Here is a 17,723-nt window from a genome sequence, read left to right as displayed (position 1 = left end):
TGAATGTAAGCACACCCACCAACCCAACGTAAGAGTGAGCACGATGAGCAAAAGCTAATTAGACACCAACACGTAGATTCAATCTGTCAGAATAAAAAGGATGAAAACCACAAGTTCTTTGCATGCGGTTAGACAGATGTACCATTGCAAGTCTCGTTAACAATGTTCCTGGAAGAAACGTTTTAATCAACGCAGTCATATAAGGCAATTGCATTTCGTAAGGGAGATGACGTCTCGCTAGACGGTTAGCCAGACATAGGGAACCCCGAATAGGGTGGTGCCAATCACGCTGCCGAAATAGGCATATCGTAGCCAGGGATGGACAAAGAGCAGTAAGGCAGTGACTGAGGCTAAGCAGATGAAGGCGGTAAAGAGCCAACGACGTCGCAAACGAGGGAGCTCGTCAAAGCCATTCGGTACCTTACTCACGGAAAGGTTTCTTAGGAAAGCAGCCTTCACTTCATCCACGTTCGGCTGTCTTGCCTTGTTTTTCTTTATTTCTTCGAGGTCAGCAAACAATCTAAGGGAGTATATACGAACAATTTTTATAGGAGTTAAGCACAGATATACCTGAAATTGAATACTAAAGCGATGTGCGAAAGAGCAGCACCCCCATTAACCATATCACATTCTTGAAGCAATTCAAGATCCGAAATAAAACCGATTCGCAAAATCAAATTGGCCCTCACTACACATAACAGTCCAACCAATGCATGCAAAGAGAAGGTCTTACTTATCTTTGAGAGCGAAACGAGAGTAGAGCCAGGCACGGAGAGCATCGTGGTCCTGAGGAACGTCGGCGATAGGGCAACGTTGGAGATGAATATGTAGCGTGCGAGGTCTCATCAAATAGGCTTTTGATTGATAATATAAACAAAATAAACACAATTACAGGACTTATTAAGTGGAATTAGATTGCTTTCCTCTGCGCAAGAGTAGATTGTACGCGCTCTCTGAGAACAAATTTATGTGAACGAAATTGAAAGGGGGAAACTGCATTAGTGCATAGAATGAAGCAATCCAAAGGGCGACTACGCATAAACACACTAGCCATAGGATTCATTTATCTTAAATTATGATTACTACATGAGGGAGGGAGAGGAATGGCAAATATATACCAAAAGCAAGGGTGTGACGCAACTGTTATCATTTTTCCCTAAGCCAGCTCTCCTTTTCCGCAAAAGTACTGTCGACGTGGAACTTACAGAATAGACCGGGTATGGGCTTGCCCTTATCCAAGCAACTGCCATTTTCGTCGGCAAAGATTACTGTCACATCGTACACGGCGTGAAGATGTGAACTCATGTTTTTCAAAAGCAGCTCCATGCCACGGACACGCGGAGTAAGGTGGTACTGGAGAGGAAGGAGGTCTACAAGAAACGAATAAGAAACACCCTGATTAGGATAACTATCGATACCACTAATAAAAGCAAGACGAAGTCCTGAAGTAAACTTCAATTTTACTGCACCGAAATCCCAATGCTACACGCTTTCCAACCCAGTAAATGTAATGGTGGGATGGACTTACCATTCAACTTTACGCCAGGTTAAATAACTGATTTCTTTAGTGACTAAGGCAGTCAGGGGTCATTCAATCGCAATGCGTATTAAGTGAGTGGTGGTGAGGGATCACATTGCACAATGTGATGTGCATGGCAAAAGGGAGTATCAACACTTCTAATTCAGCCACATCCATTTATTAGCACTATTCATCCCATAACCCACAGGATCCCCAGCCACTTCTACAGCGAATACCGATCAAGTAGAACCTTGATAAAGCTAAAGATTGGGGTGAAATAATAATCTGCCTCTATAGTAAGGCAATGGGACCACAGCCGAAAACAGACTCGTCAAGTTTTCATTACAGGACTACTTTATAAAAAAGCCCAAGAACTGTAGCACTAACTTATTAAACTGTGAAATTGGTGTAGTTAGGGTTTTGATTAGTTCAAAAAAGCCCTGGGTGATAAGGCTTGCAGTTCTACAGAACTAGGATAGTAATTGCTATCAGAACTTAAAAAAACCCGGAGTTAAATGCTCTTTTAAATTGACCCGAACTAAAGAGCAACATGAGAAATTTATCGAAAACATGAGGGGGATATGGAAATCAGTAAATCATGCAATCGTGTTAGTTTTAAGAACTACAGGTCAATGTTTACATAAAGAACCAAGTCCGCATTCAGGTATAAACAAGATGCACGGACTTCACATTTAACAAACAGAAACAATCTTGGTGCTGTTTACTAGCTTGTATAACCTGGTTTAGGGCATCGACATCAACAGTAAACGACCTAAAGATGGCGTCTATAGTTAAACGGTTACCGATGTACCACTCAGTTTGTAAAAGAATAACTGCTCCTGATGGCGTATTATGTCCTGAACTGAGGCTGAAGTCGATACATCCAATATAAGACAGTAAGAAAAGTGCCCAGATGTGGATTTGAAAGTCGAATCACAGCATGCGAAAATAAAAGTTTCACGCCACTAATAACATGGCCATTCTGACCAAAAGCGAAGTTGTCAAACTAAGACATGCGTATTGCACAACGCTTTACGCTGGTAAGGGGGTCAACCCGCCAAGCATTGAAGCGTTGACGGATGCAGTGCCCACACTATAATCGAAGAATTTTGCACATTATAAACGATTTGACCCCAAGCTCTTCTACTAACCAACCAACATAAAAGGCGATTAACCAAACGTTCCAACCGAAAATCATCTTGAGAGGTTCCAAATATTATAGGACAACGGTTCTTTTTACCAATTTCATATGATAGGTACGAATTAGAACGACCGGATATGATTGTTAATAGGTAAATCTTTTTCGCCTATGTAAATAAAGTAGTCTCGAGAGGAACAGGAGATTAAATACTAGTTTATCAGCATAAATTCAAATGTCTGACGTCCACTAGTGCAGGAGATTGAACTAAACCGATACATAGGCGCGAACTGGTTTGCAGATTTAAGATAAACAGTCCACGTTGAAGTATGAGAGGAGTCTAGAAGAAACTTTAGAGCTGTACGGTCATTGATTTTGAAACTTTGCATTCAACAATTGAATATGATTTGGGGAAGAAGTCCCAAGTTCAGAGCGACCGGAAATTCTGTTAATAGATGTGCTCCACCAAGCCATTGAAATCACCTGCCAAAGACGTCAACGATAGGGTGACTAGAGCTTTGCAGAAATGTAACAAGACCTGTTAAAGTACACCCCTAACCCATATCAGTGGTGAATCCGGCGTCACATTATGACCATCCAATAGCGTCCCTGTAAGGAATCGAAGTAGCAACCACTTTAGGAATGGTGACAAATCAATTTGACTAAAGCAATTTTCCCAACCATGAAATTAAAAGTACATAAACAGCCGGTGAGTAGGCATACTTTGACTGCAAATCAGGTTAGAAGTGAATATAATCAAACGGCAAGTAAAATGAAGACGGCAGTGTTCACGGAAGTCCCAAATTTACGAAAATGGCAGACAATCCGTATTTCACATACGACCCGCTAAGCACAATTTAATCACCAAAATTGTTCCAAGTATCCATTGGTTTGATACAACGGCACGAACGGAGAGGCACAATGTCAACTTGATGGGTAGTAATGGAACGCCAGGCTCACCAAGAGTAAGTAGCAACGCATAGTAATCCGTTAATAAATGGCAAATACGAGATAATCAGAGCTAAGGTAGCATGCCAAACGACTTATGGGATTGGTAAGGATTTAGAAGGGATTACTTACTTTTCGATTTAGCGAAGGCGCGACTCTCTTCTATGACCTTCGGTTTCTTCGGGTTGAAACGATCAACTTCCGGAAAGGCAACAATCCAACACTACGCAAACAAGAGGATAACGAGCGCTGAAAGAAGTTGAAGTCTCAAACGGATCTTTTAAAAGGCTATTGAGCGCAAGCTCTAGGTCACACAATATCGTCAAGAGATCGTCCAACTGTAAAAAAATGTGCTGCTGTTGCTAAGGAAACTGAAGCCTAAAAAATTATTTGAAGGGAGGTGAGATGAATTAACCGATGTGACCAGCTTATAAATACAAGAAAATACCGATAAAATTTTCGGTAGTGCTTTTGTAAATCTAATAAGCTATCGCAAAAGCGCGAAGCGAAGGTAGCGTGACCAAATTAAGCACACAACTAACTCAAGAAGAGTATTCTGAAGGGAAAAAGTGCACAACCTAAAAGAAATAATCCACACGACAAATTACACGGCCCAGATGTAAGTAAATCTAGCCAAATCGTACAACTTAGAAGGTAAGAGCATTCTAATAACTTAAGGACGCGACCTAAGTAAGCTGTTCTAGCAACACAATCAAAAAAAGCATCAATAAAGAAACTGGGAGGACAACTAAGACATAATATGGTCGCTTTAGAACCAGAACTGATAAAAGGTGTGTTACATGTATCCAGAAAGCACCCCAATGTCTAGTGAAAGGTGGAAAATAAAGCAATCAACGAATTATGGCGCAAACAAGCGGGAGTAAATAGATAAGAACACCTCCTGACGTCCATTACATTAAACATGTCTTTAAAAACTCGTTAAGTTACAAAACAAATGCAAAATGCGCATTAAAATATGATAGCGTATCTTAGTAACCCAGATATTGGGAATCAAGAAAACCAAAATCCCAACAAAACGATGAACAAGACAGTTACATAATCAACCTCTAGCCACTGACGTGTTTTAAAAAAGAAAAATAATGACAAAGTAAAAGTCATATATAGTGGTTGGAGAGACTAGCTTAAAAACTCAAGTAACTCACTGAGAGACCGTTCTTTGTCACATAATCCATTGTTGCAACAGCCTTGTGTGCCTCAAAATTATCGCGGTTTACGAAAATGAAGCAGTGCTGTAGGGGAGAATGAAGTAAAACGTCTATCGATTGTTAGGATACGCAACAAAAAAGCCACTAAACTGTGAGAAATGAGACATGACTGAATACATTAGAAGTAAGGTATGGTATTTCTAAGCGTCTTAATTAACTGCTTAGTGAAAGACCGAATTATTTACGCATGGGATGAGGAAGAGAAAAAAGTATGGGAATCAGACCTGGTAGACGTAATATCCAAAGAGTGGAATGTATTTGAATATGTTCAATAGAATGTACCGGAGACGACCAATCCCACCCTGCCTGGCGATTACCATATTACAAATAATCCAATCAACTGGAGGCAAATTGGAAAAAAATTCCACATACCTGTCGATTGATGATTACACATAAAAAGTACGTTTTCCTTGCGTTTGGTAAAATCATGATCTCCATAGAAGTAGATCTAAACCACTGTAAGAATCAAGAGGACGTAGTTACTTTCCGCGTCACAAAAGCTTCGAAAAAAAGTAAAACACATCGCTGGTACCATGAGAAGAGCTTATCATCAAAGGTGTGATAAGCAGTAAGCGGAAGGAAAAAGCCAATCAATCGCAATAATATCCACAGGACCATGACAGTAGGTGTCATGGGCACCAATATTATAATCGCTAATAAGGGCAAAAGGATCATGGCCTCCAGCATATACAGGTACACTTTCTGAACACGAGAATTCTCAAAGTTGAGACACGTAGCCAACAGTGCTTGAGAAAACGCTAACGAATGAATGGAGTTGTAAGAAACCAATCAGGCTCCTACACGAAATAAGAACCAATAGGGGCAGAATGACTTTAAACCCGAGTGGAAATGTGTGGTGGTCAAGTCTTTTGTAAAAATGGGATATATTATGCGAACAATAAGCGAATCTTTGTTTTAAATTTGAAAAGCCAAAAATTTGAAGTTTTTGCCTAAATAACCTGGCGTAACATAAGTTCCATGCTAGATCTAATGGAAAAAGAGTTTAGTGGATTTACTGCTTGTCGAATTGCATCGGTTAGGCAAAAAGCGTCAAGAAAACAGCTGTTGTTTACCCCTGATTATGTGTACTAGGAACGAGTAAAACGCCTATCACTGTAACCTATTCATGACGTGACTAATAACGAATGCCCAAATCTAATCAATCCACCCCTTTCAAGGTACTGCAGGCCGAGTTTGAAAAGCTAAACGCCAAAGCTGTCGCATTTTAAATCTATAACACCTATGCAACTCTGTTAAATTGCCCATTGTTCTAAAGTACTTCGATGCGCGAATTGAATGCATGTATGATATTAAATGTCTTACAAATATTCGATTTCACTGTTCCTAGAGTAGGAAAATACAATAGAATCCTCCCAACAAACGACGCATCAGATTCGAATCCTAGTAAATTTTGTCGTTAACATTCTAAAGCAGGCACCCCTCGGCAATCCGCACGTCTTAGAGTGGTGTGCAATGTCACTCTAGTAGTTCAAATTTTACACTTAAATAGTAGCAACACATCGGTCCAAACTATAATTCACCTAAGATGAGACTGCTCATTTTAGAGCATAAATGAGTAACGAGACAAGTCGTCACGCCAGGTAACGAAACCCACACATACAGAAGAGTTTTGAGACTATTAACATGACCAAATTGGCGGTTATGGAGTGCAGGCACAATTGTAATACGATGGTGGTTTATCCCTCGGTTCTAGTGAGGCGCCACTTTTGTACTTCGAATTAGCCCCCTTGTACCTTGCTGGGTGGGCTGGCCTTTTGGGCCATGCCAATAGCCCAGACACCTTCTTCGTGCTAAATATATATATTCTGCCCGAGTATTGTGTCTTCTTTCGTCTTCAGGGAGTCCCGGGATGCTACACAATCTTCGAAGGTTATGATGCCTATGTAGCCCGATACATAGCTAAATAATAGATCAAATTTCCGTAGCGTATCGAGGCTCCCTGAAGGCAAAAGAAGACAAAGTACTCGGGCAGAATACAGATTCAGCGCAGAGAAGGTGTCTGGGCTATTGGCATGGCTCAAAAGGCCAGCCTACCCAGCGAGGTACAAGGGGGCTAGTTCAAAGCACAAAAGTGTCGCCCCACCAGTACCGAGGGATTAACCATTATCGTATTACATTACCATGCATCTTCAACCCACAACAGGGTTGGAAGGCTGACCTTAACAAATTGCAGTTAATAACCTCGGGAACTGCTGTGCCTACTCTATTAAGGCCAGTTAAGCACGAAACAATAATAAGCCCTTAAGTCTTAAACCTTTTTTTTCGCCATTGAGTAGCCAAAGGTAAAAACATTAATTATTTTTGGACTAAGGGCAAATGTGCTAAGGACAAAAATAATGATCACATTTTTTGTAATGTGAATTCAAGATACTTTAAGCATATATTTTTGCTTTAACTTAACCGGCCTAGGTTGGATCAAAATTGCTTGCCCACATGGAAGTCATATCCTTATTACAAAAATATTTTGCTATTGTGTATTGCCTACAATTGGTTGGTAGAAGACTTACCAATCAACTACAAGAGCAACTTTGAATTTCTTTTGCTGAGATTTTGTGTGCTTCGCAGTGCATATTGTGCTGCACAATGGCGAAGGTGAACGTCTGCGACGTCGAAGTTCTGGATAACCCAGCCACATTTTTTGACAATTTTAAGTTTAGAATAACGTTTGAGTGTCATGAGCCTCTAGAAGATGGTAACTCAAAACAGCCTTGAATATGTATTGTGTAGACTTGGAGTGGAAAGTTGTATATGTTGGTAGTGCCTACAACTCCTCTTTGGATCAAACCTTGGATTCAATACTGGTTGGCCCTGTCCCTGTTGGTAGACATCAATTTGTTTTCGAGGTAATATGCGCACACAAATCCAGTATGCTTAGGTCGACGCTCCTGACCCAAAGAAAATTCTCCCCGAAGACCTTGTTGGGGTCACTGTTGTGCTAATACAGGCTCTATATCATGAACAGGAGTTTATCCGTATAGGATACTACGTAAATAATGAGTACAAATCGGAGGAACTTCGAAATGAACCTCCCGCGGAGCCTCTACTGGATGAGGTAACCTCTAGTTCACGGCCCCTCACTTTTTAGCTGAAAAGGTCTATTATTGCCTCGGACCCCCGTGTTACTCGATTCCCTATTGATTGGGGCGATGGCTTACTTGATGGTTGTCCTGAGCCAGAGCAAAAGGAAGAAGATGTAGATATGCTAGAAGTGATGGATTCTAAGAGTGAGGAGAAAGATGAACAAGAGGGCGAAGAGGAGGAGGAGGACGTTGAGGCAGATGTGGAGGATGTCGGCGAGGAAGATTTAGGTGAGGAAGATGATGAAACGGAGGATGAAGACGAAGATGAGGAGGATGAATGTGAAGTGGAGGTTGAGGATCTGGACGAAGCTGTCGACGAAAACAACACCGGAAGTGAACCAACGGACACCGATCGGACTCCATTGAAGAGCATCCCCGCGAACCCTGAATTGGCACCCCGCACCACGAATCCCCCCCTCAAACAGCTCTGAGTCACTCAGGTATATTCACGTTCGTATCACTGTGCACCAGCTATTCCCAGTTTGGTACCCGTAACACGTCCCAACAGTGCCACCAGGCCAGTTACTGCTATTGGATCTATTGCGATGCTCACAACCCTTACCCTTGCTCTGTACCGCTTGATTGTCTCAATAGGACCTATCAAACACTGGCTGTTTCAGCGTTGACTTTTATCGGGCTGAGCCTAATTACGATTTGCAGCTCTTAACGGGGCTAATTTGACAGTTGCGTGTGCATTACCAATAGTAACCTTACCTTAGGATAGACTCAACATATTGCTAAGACAGAAGGTCCCCTAGTGCGGCCAGACCTTTATTTAGCGTACACAAAAAGCGGATACGCGAAAAGCAGCCTCCGTAAGTTCTTCGATGATCTAAAGGAGAAAGCGCATGATTGGAAATCACGCAAAGTACTGCAATGACTGACAGAGCCCCTACTCAGTGGATTCACTATGATGTGGATATTGATCAAGGTTTTAGATAGATGATGATAATATTACTTATGTCGGAGCATTGAATGGGTCGAGGGATTAGTCGCCAGTTGCGAGTCTTGAAACCACCCCAGGAGTTACGGAAATAAGTGTTAGAGTAAGGGGCAACCCAGCCGATTGCTAATGAACTTGGTGTTAGCCGACATGGGCCATCATTAAAAGGGGGATTTGCCTTAGGAAAATGCACGTTGAATAGGCATAGCACTGTTAGCTGTTGGTAGCATAGGGCGCAAAACCTGAACTGATGCCGCCATCGATGAGAGCGACGGCTGCAGCTTGCGTGGCTACCGCCATTTCATCGTCCCGCTCGATGCCCACGTATTTCAGTTGATGCGTGGGACCATATCGGTAGTCGAAGAAGAGCTCCTCACCCGGCTGGACGGCTCGTTTTGCAAAGATGCCGATGCGATGATCTCCGTTCACCATCAAGACCTAACACACGAACAGTCAACCAAACCATCAAGTCGAGTGTCTGATAATAGAAGTTATCAAAAACTAAAGAATAAAACAAAAACAGACTCTAGGTTCATGAACCAGCAATTTGTAGTAAGGTCTTCAACACGCTTATATCACATGACATTAAAAAAATTTGCGACCACGACTAAGACAAAAACAAGAGAGCAGTAGAAAACTAACCTTAGCATAACAATTAGGATTAATGGAGTGATTAGCAAATCTAATTTTGTTTCCCTTGCGCATAGCATCAACGGCAAATTGACGATTAAGGTTAAACAGGAAACTGCACATGGTGCGATCGTAGATCTTGCCTCGTCGCTCCGCCTCGTCTTGACTGATAATCTCCCCGCAGTACTCATAGATAAACTCATTTTTTTCCGCGCCATCCTTCATAAAAATACCCCACCTATAGGGAACAAAACCTGAATTGTAAAAGAACGATGGGCAATAGTAATTATGAATTAAATAGAAGAATAGAGATGTCTAAAAATGAGGTAAGAGAAGAGCGAACCCAGCAACATCAGAGCTCGCCATGAGGAGATGTTTGCGCAGACCCCTTTGAATGGCAACATTGCGACAGGTGGTTGCGTGGGTCAGACTCGAATTGCTATTGCCATTATCGTCGACACTCAGACCGGCCTCCTGGGCCGCTACCAAAGGTGGCTTGGATGTGCCTGCACCACACGAATGACAGATGTCAGGGTCGCATTCACGAATGGCCAACACGCAAGGACACACGCGTGAGTTGCATTGGCCGCGACATCGGCAACCCGTAAAGCTATGTTGGGGTACAAACATTACAATAAAGTAAGTCACATTTCTGGAGTCTGCGATCTAAGCGTACTGGTAAAGTCATGTTTGCTTAAGGTAACGAATCGTGATAAAACTTCGTCTGACCCCGACGAAGAGAGGCTGACACAGCACAAACGCTGGAGCGATCTAGTAGGAAATTGCTTGCTTTACCTATTTTACTTGTGACGTGCCAGCTCAAGTGATAGCAAACGCCCACACGGCTATCGAGTTTGACCAGTTTAGTAAAAATTCACTTCATACACTCCGGACTCACCGATTGGAACAATCGACTGAGCACTGACAAAATTTTTCACAAAAGTTGCCGGCTTTTTTGCAGCTGCAGGATTCATTACACCTGGAGCCAGGATGGTCACAGGGCTGAAAGTAATTGGAAAGGCACCCAGTTGCCAGTTCTGCCTTACCCACGTGACCGGGAGGCAAGCCACTAGCCTCGTTCACGGGACCTGAGACAGAAGAGCAAATTTCAAAAGTTGGTCTTTACATATCGTGACGCACATCGTATCAAATCAAAAGCCTATGCCACACATGTTCCAGTTTTAAAAGGTATTACCATTGGCAAGAAAAATAGGCAATGGATCAGAACAAATGGATGGATTGTCGAAGAATTCCAGACAGCTGCCGCAATGGGTCAAGGATAGAGATGGAGATCTGAAAAGATAAAACGACAAGACCTACCGGGACGACGCGAGGCCAAAGGATGTTTCACAAGGGAGATGCGCGATCGTTTGGCCTTCTTTCGCCTTTTTTTTCCTCCAACCAGGAATCCAATGAAATCACCATTCGCTCCCACTCCATCCTCGTCATCCGAGATCAGTTCATCGAAATCGGAGTTTGTGTCGCCAAAAATTCGCTTCCCATTGCGGATATTTGGAATGGAAATCTCATCATTGTACTGATTAACAAGGCGTGATTGACCCGCATCATGCCCGAACAAAACAAACGGATCTTTTGATATCTTACACTCGCAATAACGGAGGACCTAATTGGAAAAAAAAACAGGCTAGTATTCGAAAGCATTATTCCTGCTCGCGAATGACAAGTTATTTCAGCTGATGGACAACCGCCCAAAAGCGAATTTTGACATGCATGGTTTAAGATACTTAACATAGCCATAGGCCAGAAGTTTAATAAAGAGATGTGTGTACAGGTCTCACATTAGGAGAACCGGGAACCTCACCTCCTTACAAGTCCGAGTTTTAATAAAACCCGAAAGAACGCAACACCAATTATAGTTTTGGAAGCTTGGTTGACCGAAAGGAACGTAAATAGGGGCAAGGACTTCAAAAAGAGTCTGCTCCGAGATTTCCCACTCCGGTTCCTTCTCGCCTTCCCTAACTTTGCATTCCTTTCCTACGTTTTCTGCACCTGCACCACGAAGTGTGCGAATACAATCGGGACCGCACAGCGGAAGGTCTGCAAAAGGGGGAGCACAGACACCATTTGATTGAAAATGTCATCTCTGAAACAATTTGAAATAAAGCTACGATAAGGAAGTGTTTCAAAGTCTATAAAAGTGCAAATGAGACAACGACTTACTCGAGCACGCCCACGACTTCACAGGCCACCGGTGACTCCACATAGTCTGTGTTGACTTGTAGGGATGAAGTGCGCAGTCGTACTTGAAGCAACGGCGACAGAAGAGAGCTCGAAAGGTGTGCAGTGCATCATGACGGGAAGGCTTTTTTTGCTCTCGATCACAAACTTCCCTTACCTCAACAGGATCATCCAAGTTTGGACATGATGGCGTACCAGTCTCGGGTGTCTAAACCAGGAGTATTAAGGTGACTACTTTAAGGGGAAGACCTTGATTTACTTTCTCCCCACAAAAAGCTAAATAAAAAACAAACAACACCAAAAGTTGTTCCCACAAGGTTATCATGCAGGAGGCACAGTGAATATCCAATTCAACGAGAATACTGATTGAAAGTGGAAAGTTCTAATCCCCCACCAAAGTCAAGCTGCACGTTAAAATGGCAAAGAAGATTACTCACAATCGAATTATTTCCGGCATTTTTCATTTCGCAGTAATGAACCTGAAGTTTGTTTGAATCTTCCATAGATCCGAATGTCAAAGCAATCGCCTAAGAAACAACAAAAAACAGCAAATATATTAGCTGATCCATGTTGCCTGTCAATGGTAATCAAAAACAACATTACTATACCTTGAAAACGGAATCCGAGATGCCTGAATCCGATGAAACCCGCGAAACGTTAGCTTCAGTAGAAGTATCTGCTGCTGCGGCCGAATTCTTCGGAGGACTCGAAGGGCATTTAGAGGGATTTGAAGAAAAAGTGGACAATTTCGACTTGTAAGAGACGGCACTATCTTCATTCGCATAGTCCTCCTGTTGAAATTCCTATAGAGAACAAGCATTTTCAGCGATGACAAAATGCAAAATATGGGAGCACAATTTGAACGCGCTAATGATACTGCAGCAGTGTCATTAATCATAAATACTTGGAACACTTTTACTGCGAAATGGTTGAAACAATTGCTGCACATCGGCCTTTAAATTACGTTATGGTTTTTAACCGCAACTTGTCCACAGGGCCTATTGTCCACCTTCTCCTGACAATCCCCCTCACGGTCACAATGGAAGGACTTTGGACTCTCAACAACTTCAGTATTGGGTAAGGTTTCCCATTTGGAATGCACTGTGTCAACCAACTCCACAGTTAGATGCGATTCAAAGTCAAAAGGAAAATTCCCATGTAGACGCCCATCGTAGTTGTTGAGTAGTTCCTCCAAAAAGACATCATCTTGAGCCTGTTCTTCTCCCATATAGGGTAAATGGTTAAGTACAGGCTCGTCCTCTACAGAATAATTCAGCTGCACGGGCGCCCAACTGGACATCGCAGGAACGGGATCCACCTGATTCATAAATGATGGCCATTATTTCGTGATCACAACCCAAAAATGCAAAAATTAGTGCATTAAAGGCAAGCTTCCTTAATTTAATGTAATCGAGGTTTTTTATCACTAAGCACAATGTATTTAGTAAACGAACAGTATCGCAGCAATACAATAAAATTTATGTGCAGTGAAGCGTTGAAGCATTTTTTACTGATAGGGGTCATCAAAATAAGCATGCTGGCAACTCGGAGACCTCTTTACGTAAGTTGCGTTTACCGAGACAGCAGGTATGGCAATTTGAGTTAGTCACATGAAAGTAAAGGCGTGTTCAAAACTTAGTGGCCTAAGAGCCACACTAACTTTTACAAATGACAAGTTGGCAAAACCAATGTTAATAACTTTTCTGAGGTAAAACCTACAGGAGGAATGATAGATACACCAACGCGAGCGATATATCCGTTTATTTTAGCTTCGAATCGTCCCAACTGACTGTACAACTGAGGTATCTCGACTGGTGCCGCCAGCAGTAGCGTGTTTGAAGAAACTCCACTGCCAGACACACTTAGATTCTTCCAATTACAATTTGCAGCCTCCTTAAGCTGCTTATCAATGAGGGCATCATTCCTGCGATACAAAAAACCCACGCGATTCCATCTAGCTAATAAACGACGTTTCCTAATGAACTGGTATATATCCCGAATGGCGTTCTGTAAGTTGCGCTTCCGACTATCGCTTCTTTGTCTAGCGGAGCCGGCTGGATGACGCCGATTCGAACGACGTCTCCTAGCATTGGAATTGACAGAATCTACGGCAGATATCCTGCCATCCACATACACAGTGGTTTTTTGGGGCCTTCGACCCAGATTTCTCGATGCCTAAGTAAATGAGAAAAAAGCATATAACAAATCACCCTTGTGAAGAACACTCGGTTGAACATGTAGCTATGTTAACGACAAGCGCTCCAAGACACGCTGCAGGTACAGGCATGAGACGATAGAAAAAAATAAAAATTAATACGATTTCACATATTTTTATTGAATATCTAAAAGAAATTTCAACATTGTGTACAAACTTAATTGTGACGACGACGTTTGCTCCCGAACTTCCCACCCTAGAAAAAAAAGCAGTATAATCAAGTTTAAACGGAATACTGCAGACTACCACCGAGGGCTTTGCGCGTCACACTACAGTTCGATACGAGGGCAAAAAAGGCCATGACAATAAGGTTTTTAGTGAACCACAAACAGAGCAGTACAGCCAGGAGCAGAGCAACCGTTGTGGCAGCGACAGTTTTTGAGACTCACTAATTTATATTACGAACACACAATACCTATTGTTCAAACATTGTAGTCTTGAAAACATTAGAAAAATCTTATACCAGATTAGCATAACACAATTACCAAATCAATCCCGAATCTACCTTGATGCTCTTATCCAGCAAAGTCAGAGCATACTGAAACAGTATGTTACAGAAGGAACAACCTCAGCACACTAGCAATACTTCCAGTTAATTTAATTAGGTTACGTAGCAATTTCGGTTAACGTACATTGGATCGTCCCGCCTTTCGCTTTTTGGACTTCATGGTAGTCAGGATTTTTCTCCAAATGTCAATTTCCTCGTCACCTAAATTTGAGAAAATAAATGAATGCAAAAACCAACAGAACGCTATGCAATTTCATTAAAAAATAAGGTTGCAACCATATCGACTAACTTGGTGGCCAAAATGATTAAAACGCCAAATCACCTTCAATCAATCTAGCACTAATTTGGGAGTCATTGTACACAATTATGCCTCCTTCAAATGCTTTTGTAAGTTTTTCAAGAGCCGACAAAGCAGAATTAGCCTCTTTAAAACGGATTATCGCCTTATTTCCCGAGGAGTCGACGTCAATCCAAGCAACAGGAATGCTGGCGTCCAACTACAAGTATGTGTGAATGAACCAAACCTCTGTGTAAACAGCAAAGTACCTTTTCACTTATCCATGATTTGAGATGCGAGACTGTCTGTCGATTTCCATCACCTTTTTCACAAACTGAAGCATCTACTTTGCATTCCAAATCCTTTTCCATCTCACTTTCATCGAATTCCCCGGCCGTCTTGTCATCAGGTTCATCAGTGGGTTTCTCCGATTTTGATTTATCTGCCCTAGGCACTTAATTCAACACGAAGAAAGTTAGATTGTTGCTGATAAAGGCAGAATGACTGGTAAGACTCGTTAAATGCATATAACAAAAAGCAATAAACAGTAATGGGTAAGACTATCCTCCGGCCTGACCGTAGGAGATGAAACTGAGGACATACGTCTTAGGTCTGTGTGAGGTCAGAGGAAATACACAGGAAATGCATTAAAACCATGTCAATAACTAGGACGATACATTAATTAGTAGCGACTCACACAACCTTCAGTAAGATGAAGAAAACTTACCTTGGGGGGGAAGGCCCGTAAACTCAATAAGGGCACCAGCTGTCATCTTGGAAACAATCTCAGCCCTCTTACGGTCATTTTTTTTATTCTTCTCTTCAATTCGTGCCTGTTTCGCCTTTATCTTGTCCTCCAAGTAGTCTTTGCTAAATAGCGTACGTCGGTGATACAGTCGATTTTATTCATGCGACACGATAAAAAGCATAGGAAATCCCACGCACGCGACACTATTTACTACGTATTAAACTTACTACCACTTGCGAAGAAGAGGGTTCCCCTTAAACTCAGCACAATCCGGAGAGGTCATGAACTTGTCAGCAGCCTCCTTTTCCTTAAACGTGACGTAAATACTTCCCTAAAGCAAATCCGGCTTGACATTAAACGGTCAGTTTACCTTAAACACCTTATTTGGAAAACGTTTGCAAAATACATCGTACGTCTCTCCGGCAATATTCTCAAGCCATGAAATTATTTCATCAAGTGATAAGGTAGTAGGGAATCCTTTCACATAGAGAGCTCTATCTCCATGAATTGTGAGAGCCTCAGAGAGGGTTTCTGGAGCCGGATTGGATGGAACACGACGAACACCATTTTCTCCTACTTCAACTAAACCTGACTTCATCAGCGCATTTTTTATAACATCAATATCAGTGGACAGTTGCTTGAGTCTTTTAAATTTTAGCAAAATGTCAAAGGGCATCCCTAAAGCAGATAAGCTAAAAATTGGCATACAGCCACCGTTTTCTTCCAAGGTTTTCTTCATGAAGGTGTCCTTGGGAAGATTTATGTCACCGAAGTAGTACTAAGTTGTAAATTTGTCTCAAATGCAAAGTACCTCCACCTGTCGGAGCACCTTCGCATCTAAATCTGCATCCGCCATAACGACAAAGTACTCGTGGGAGGAATTTCGGAATTCAAATACGTCCGCGCAAGTAAACCGATTCAAACAAGAATATTAACGATAAAAAACTCGTATGTGCCAATATCGCCAGCCTTTTAAAATATTGCTATTGCAAAACAACTATGAAATAAAAAACTAGCATAAATAGAATTTAGATGATTTTGATAAGACAATATACTTTGATTACCTGTGTGCATTTATAGAAAACTTTTTAAGCCTCTTCTAGGAGGGTGGAAAAAAACTTTACTACTTTTTTGCTACCCGCGCTCTGTAAGGCCAAGATTATTCAGTTATTTAAAACCACTGTATTTGGATTTGAATGGAAGAAACAGCCACAAAATCGTTTGGCTTTACCTTGGTAGCTTCTGCATACCTATTAAAATGATTTTTAATTTTTTTTTGGGGGGATTGTCTTTACCCACGATAAGTATAACCTTGGCCATTATTCACCCCTGGATGATTCCCGCACAAAACATGGCTCAAAATTAGCCTGTAAAATTCTTTTACTTTGCGCTGTGTTAATTAGTAGATAGTGGCAACGGCATAGCGGAACATGTATTATTAACCCCCAAATTGCGCGGCAGAGCACTAGCACATGTCGGAGACCTTGCCGCCTGGCAAATGCAGGTTTCAGGTATTCTAATGCTCTCGTAGTTTTGCATAGGGTAAAAAAAATATCCAATAATTACAAACAGGCTAAGCGACTGCGGCAAGGTTCATCGTTGGCATCGATATCAAATGTTCTTCCTGGTCTGGAAGTCACCTCATAGCATTAATTTTTAACTTGATGCTGAAATGCTTAACGTTTGGACGTATTAAAGAATTGCTGTAGAGTTTGCGGAAAAGATCTTTTTAGGATAGTTGTCAAAAAAGAAGAGCATTTGTTCTAGTTGGCACGCTCCAATATTGTAACGCGATAATTGTATATCTCCCTGTTTTTGTAATGAGCCACTTTTGACTTGGCTTTTGTACCACGCCGGGTGGGCTGGCCTTCGGGACATGCCTGTAGATCAAACACTCTCTCTGTGCTAAATATTCTGCCCGAGTATTATGCCCACTTTCGTCTTCAGAAAGGTTTCGGGACACTACATTATGACTTTCTAAGTGACTTGGAATCAAGAATTTCTAGCTATAGTAACACATTTATCATTGAAATATTGCCTTAAAAAACAAAGTACAAGTGCCTTTTTAACAATTAGGCACGAAAATAGCCGGTGAAACACACAAAATAACGTCAGCAGCCTTAAAATATGACGATGTGTAGGGTCAAATTTGAAGCACAATCTTGAGGCCTTTTGACCCAACGGCATTAATGCTACAAAATTAGGCAGATCCGCATCATGCAGGACTGTAGCCATACCGTGCTTGACTTTGCGACAAATAAGGAAGAATGT

The 17,723-nt window shown here is 41.8% G+C and overlaps 5 protein-coding genes across 5 annotated transcripts; 1 reads left to right on the top strand and 4 right to left on the bottom strand. All coding sequences in view use genetic code 11, as the record gives it.

Annotated features, from left to right (window-relative positions):
- Positions 1-237: 237 nt before the first annotated feature.
- Positions 238-5,518, bottom strand: EGR_02211 (1-acyl-sn-glycerol-3-phosphate acyltransferase epsilon; the record flags this gene model as incomplete). The annotated part of the gene is made up of 8 exons (XM_024491460.1): positions 238-520; positions 734-854; positions 1,206-1,370; positions 3,738-3,828; positions 4,769-4,855; positions 5,056-5,171; positions 5,204-5,279; positions 5,315-5,518. 8 exons carry the CDS (start codon positions 5,516-5,518, stop codon positions 238-240), a joined length of 1,143 nt encoding a protein of 380 aa, XP_024353966.1.
- Positions 5,519-7,435: 1,917 nt separating this feature from the next.
- EGR_02210 (Histone chaperone ASF1B) lies at positions 7,436-8,363 on the top strand (the record flags this gene model as incomplete). The annotated part of the gene is made up of 4 exons (XM_024491459.1): positions 7,436-7,544; positions 7,580-7,695; positions 7,728-7,904; positions 7,938-8,363. The coding sequence occupies 4 exons, from the start codon at positions 7,436-7,438 to the stop codon at positions 8,361-8,363; spliced, it is 828 nt and encodes a 275-aa protein (XP_024353965.1).
- Positions 8,364-9,248: 885 nt separating this feature from the next.
- On the bottom strand, positions 9,249-11,590 carry EGR_02209 (Histone-lysine N-methyltransferase E(z); the record flags this gene model as incomplete). The annotated part of the gene is made up of 4 exons (XM_024491458.1): positions 9,249-9,353; positions 9,518-9,759; positions 10,404-10,507; positions 11,505-11,590. 4 exons carry the CDS (start codon positions 11,588-11,590, stop codon positions 9,249-9,251), a joined length of 537 nt encoding a protein of 178 aa, XP_024353964.1.
- Positions 11,591-12,148: 558 nt separating this feature from the next.
- Positions 12,149-12,932, bottom strand: EGR_02208 (enhancer of zeste ezh; the record flags this gene model as incomplete). Its single annotated transcript, XM_024491457.1, has 2 exons — positions 12,149-12,231; positions 12,737-12,932. The coding sequence occupies 2 exons, from the start codon at positions 12,930-12,932 to the stop codon at positions 12,149-12,151; spliced, it is 279 nt and encodes a 92-aa protein (XP_024353963.1).
- A 1,144-nt stretch (positions 12,933-14,076) lies between these two features.
- EGR_02207 (Lupus La protein) lies at positions 14,077-16,308 on the bottom strand (the record flags this gene model as incomplete). Its single annotated transcript, XM_024491456.1, has 9 exons — positions 14,077-14,115; positions 14,552-14,628; positions 14,750-14,924; positions 14,974-15,158; positions 15,432-15,574; positions 15,680-15,783; positions 15,823-16,130; positions 16,161-16,230; positions 16,264-16,308. The coding sequence occupies 9 exons, from the start codon at positions 16,306-16,308 to the stop codon at positions 14,077-14,079; spliced, it is 1,146 nt and encodes a 381-aa protein (XP_024353962.1).
- Between the last annotated feature and the right edge of the window lie 1,415 nt (positions 16,309-17,723).

Source organism: Echinococcus granulosus, assembly GCF_000524195.1.
Source record: "Echinococcus granulosus chromosome Unknown EG_S00010, whole genome shotgun sequence".
NCBI lineage: Eukaryota > Metazoa > Platyhelminthes > Cestoda > Cyclophyllidea > Taeniidae > Echinococcus > Echinococcus granulosus.
The sequence above is the reverse complement of the archived record's forward strand: the minus strand, read 5'-3'. Positions and strand labels throughout refer to the sequence as shown.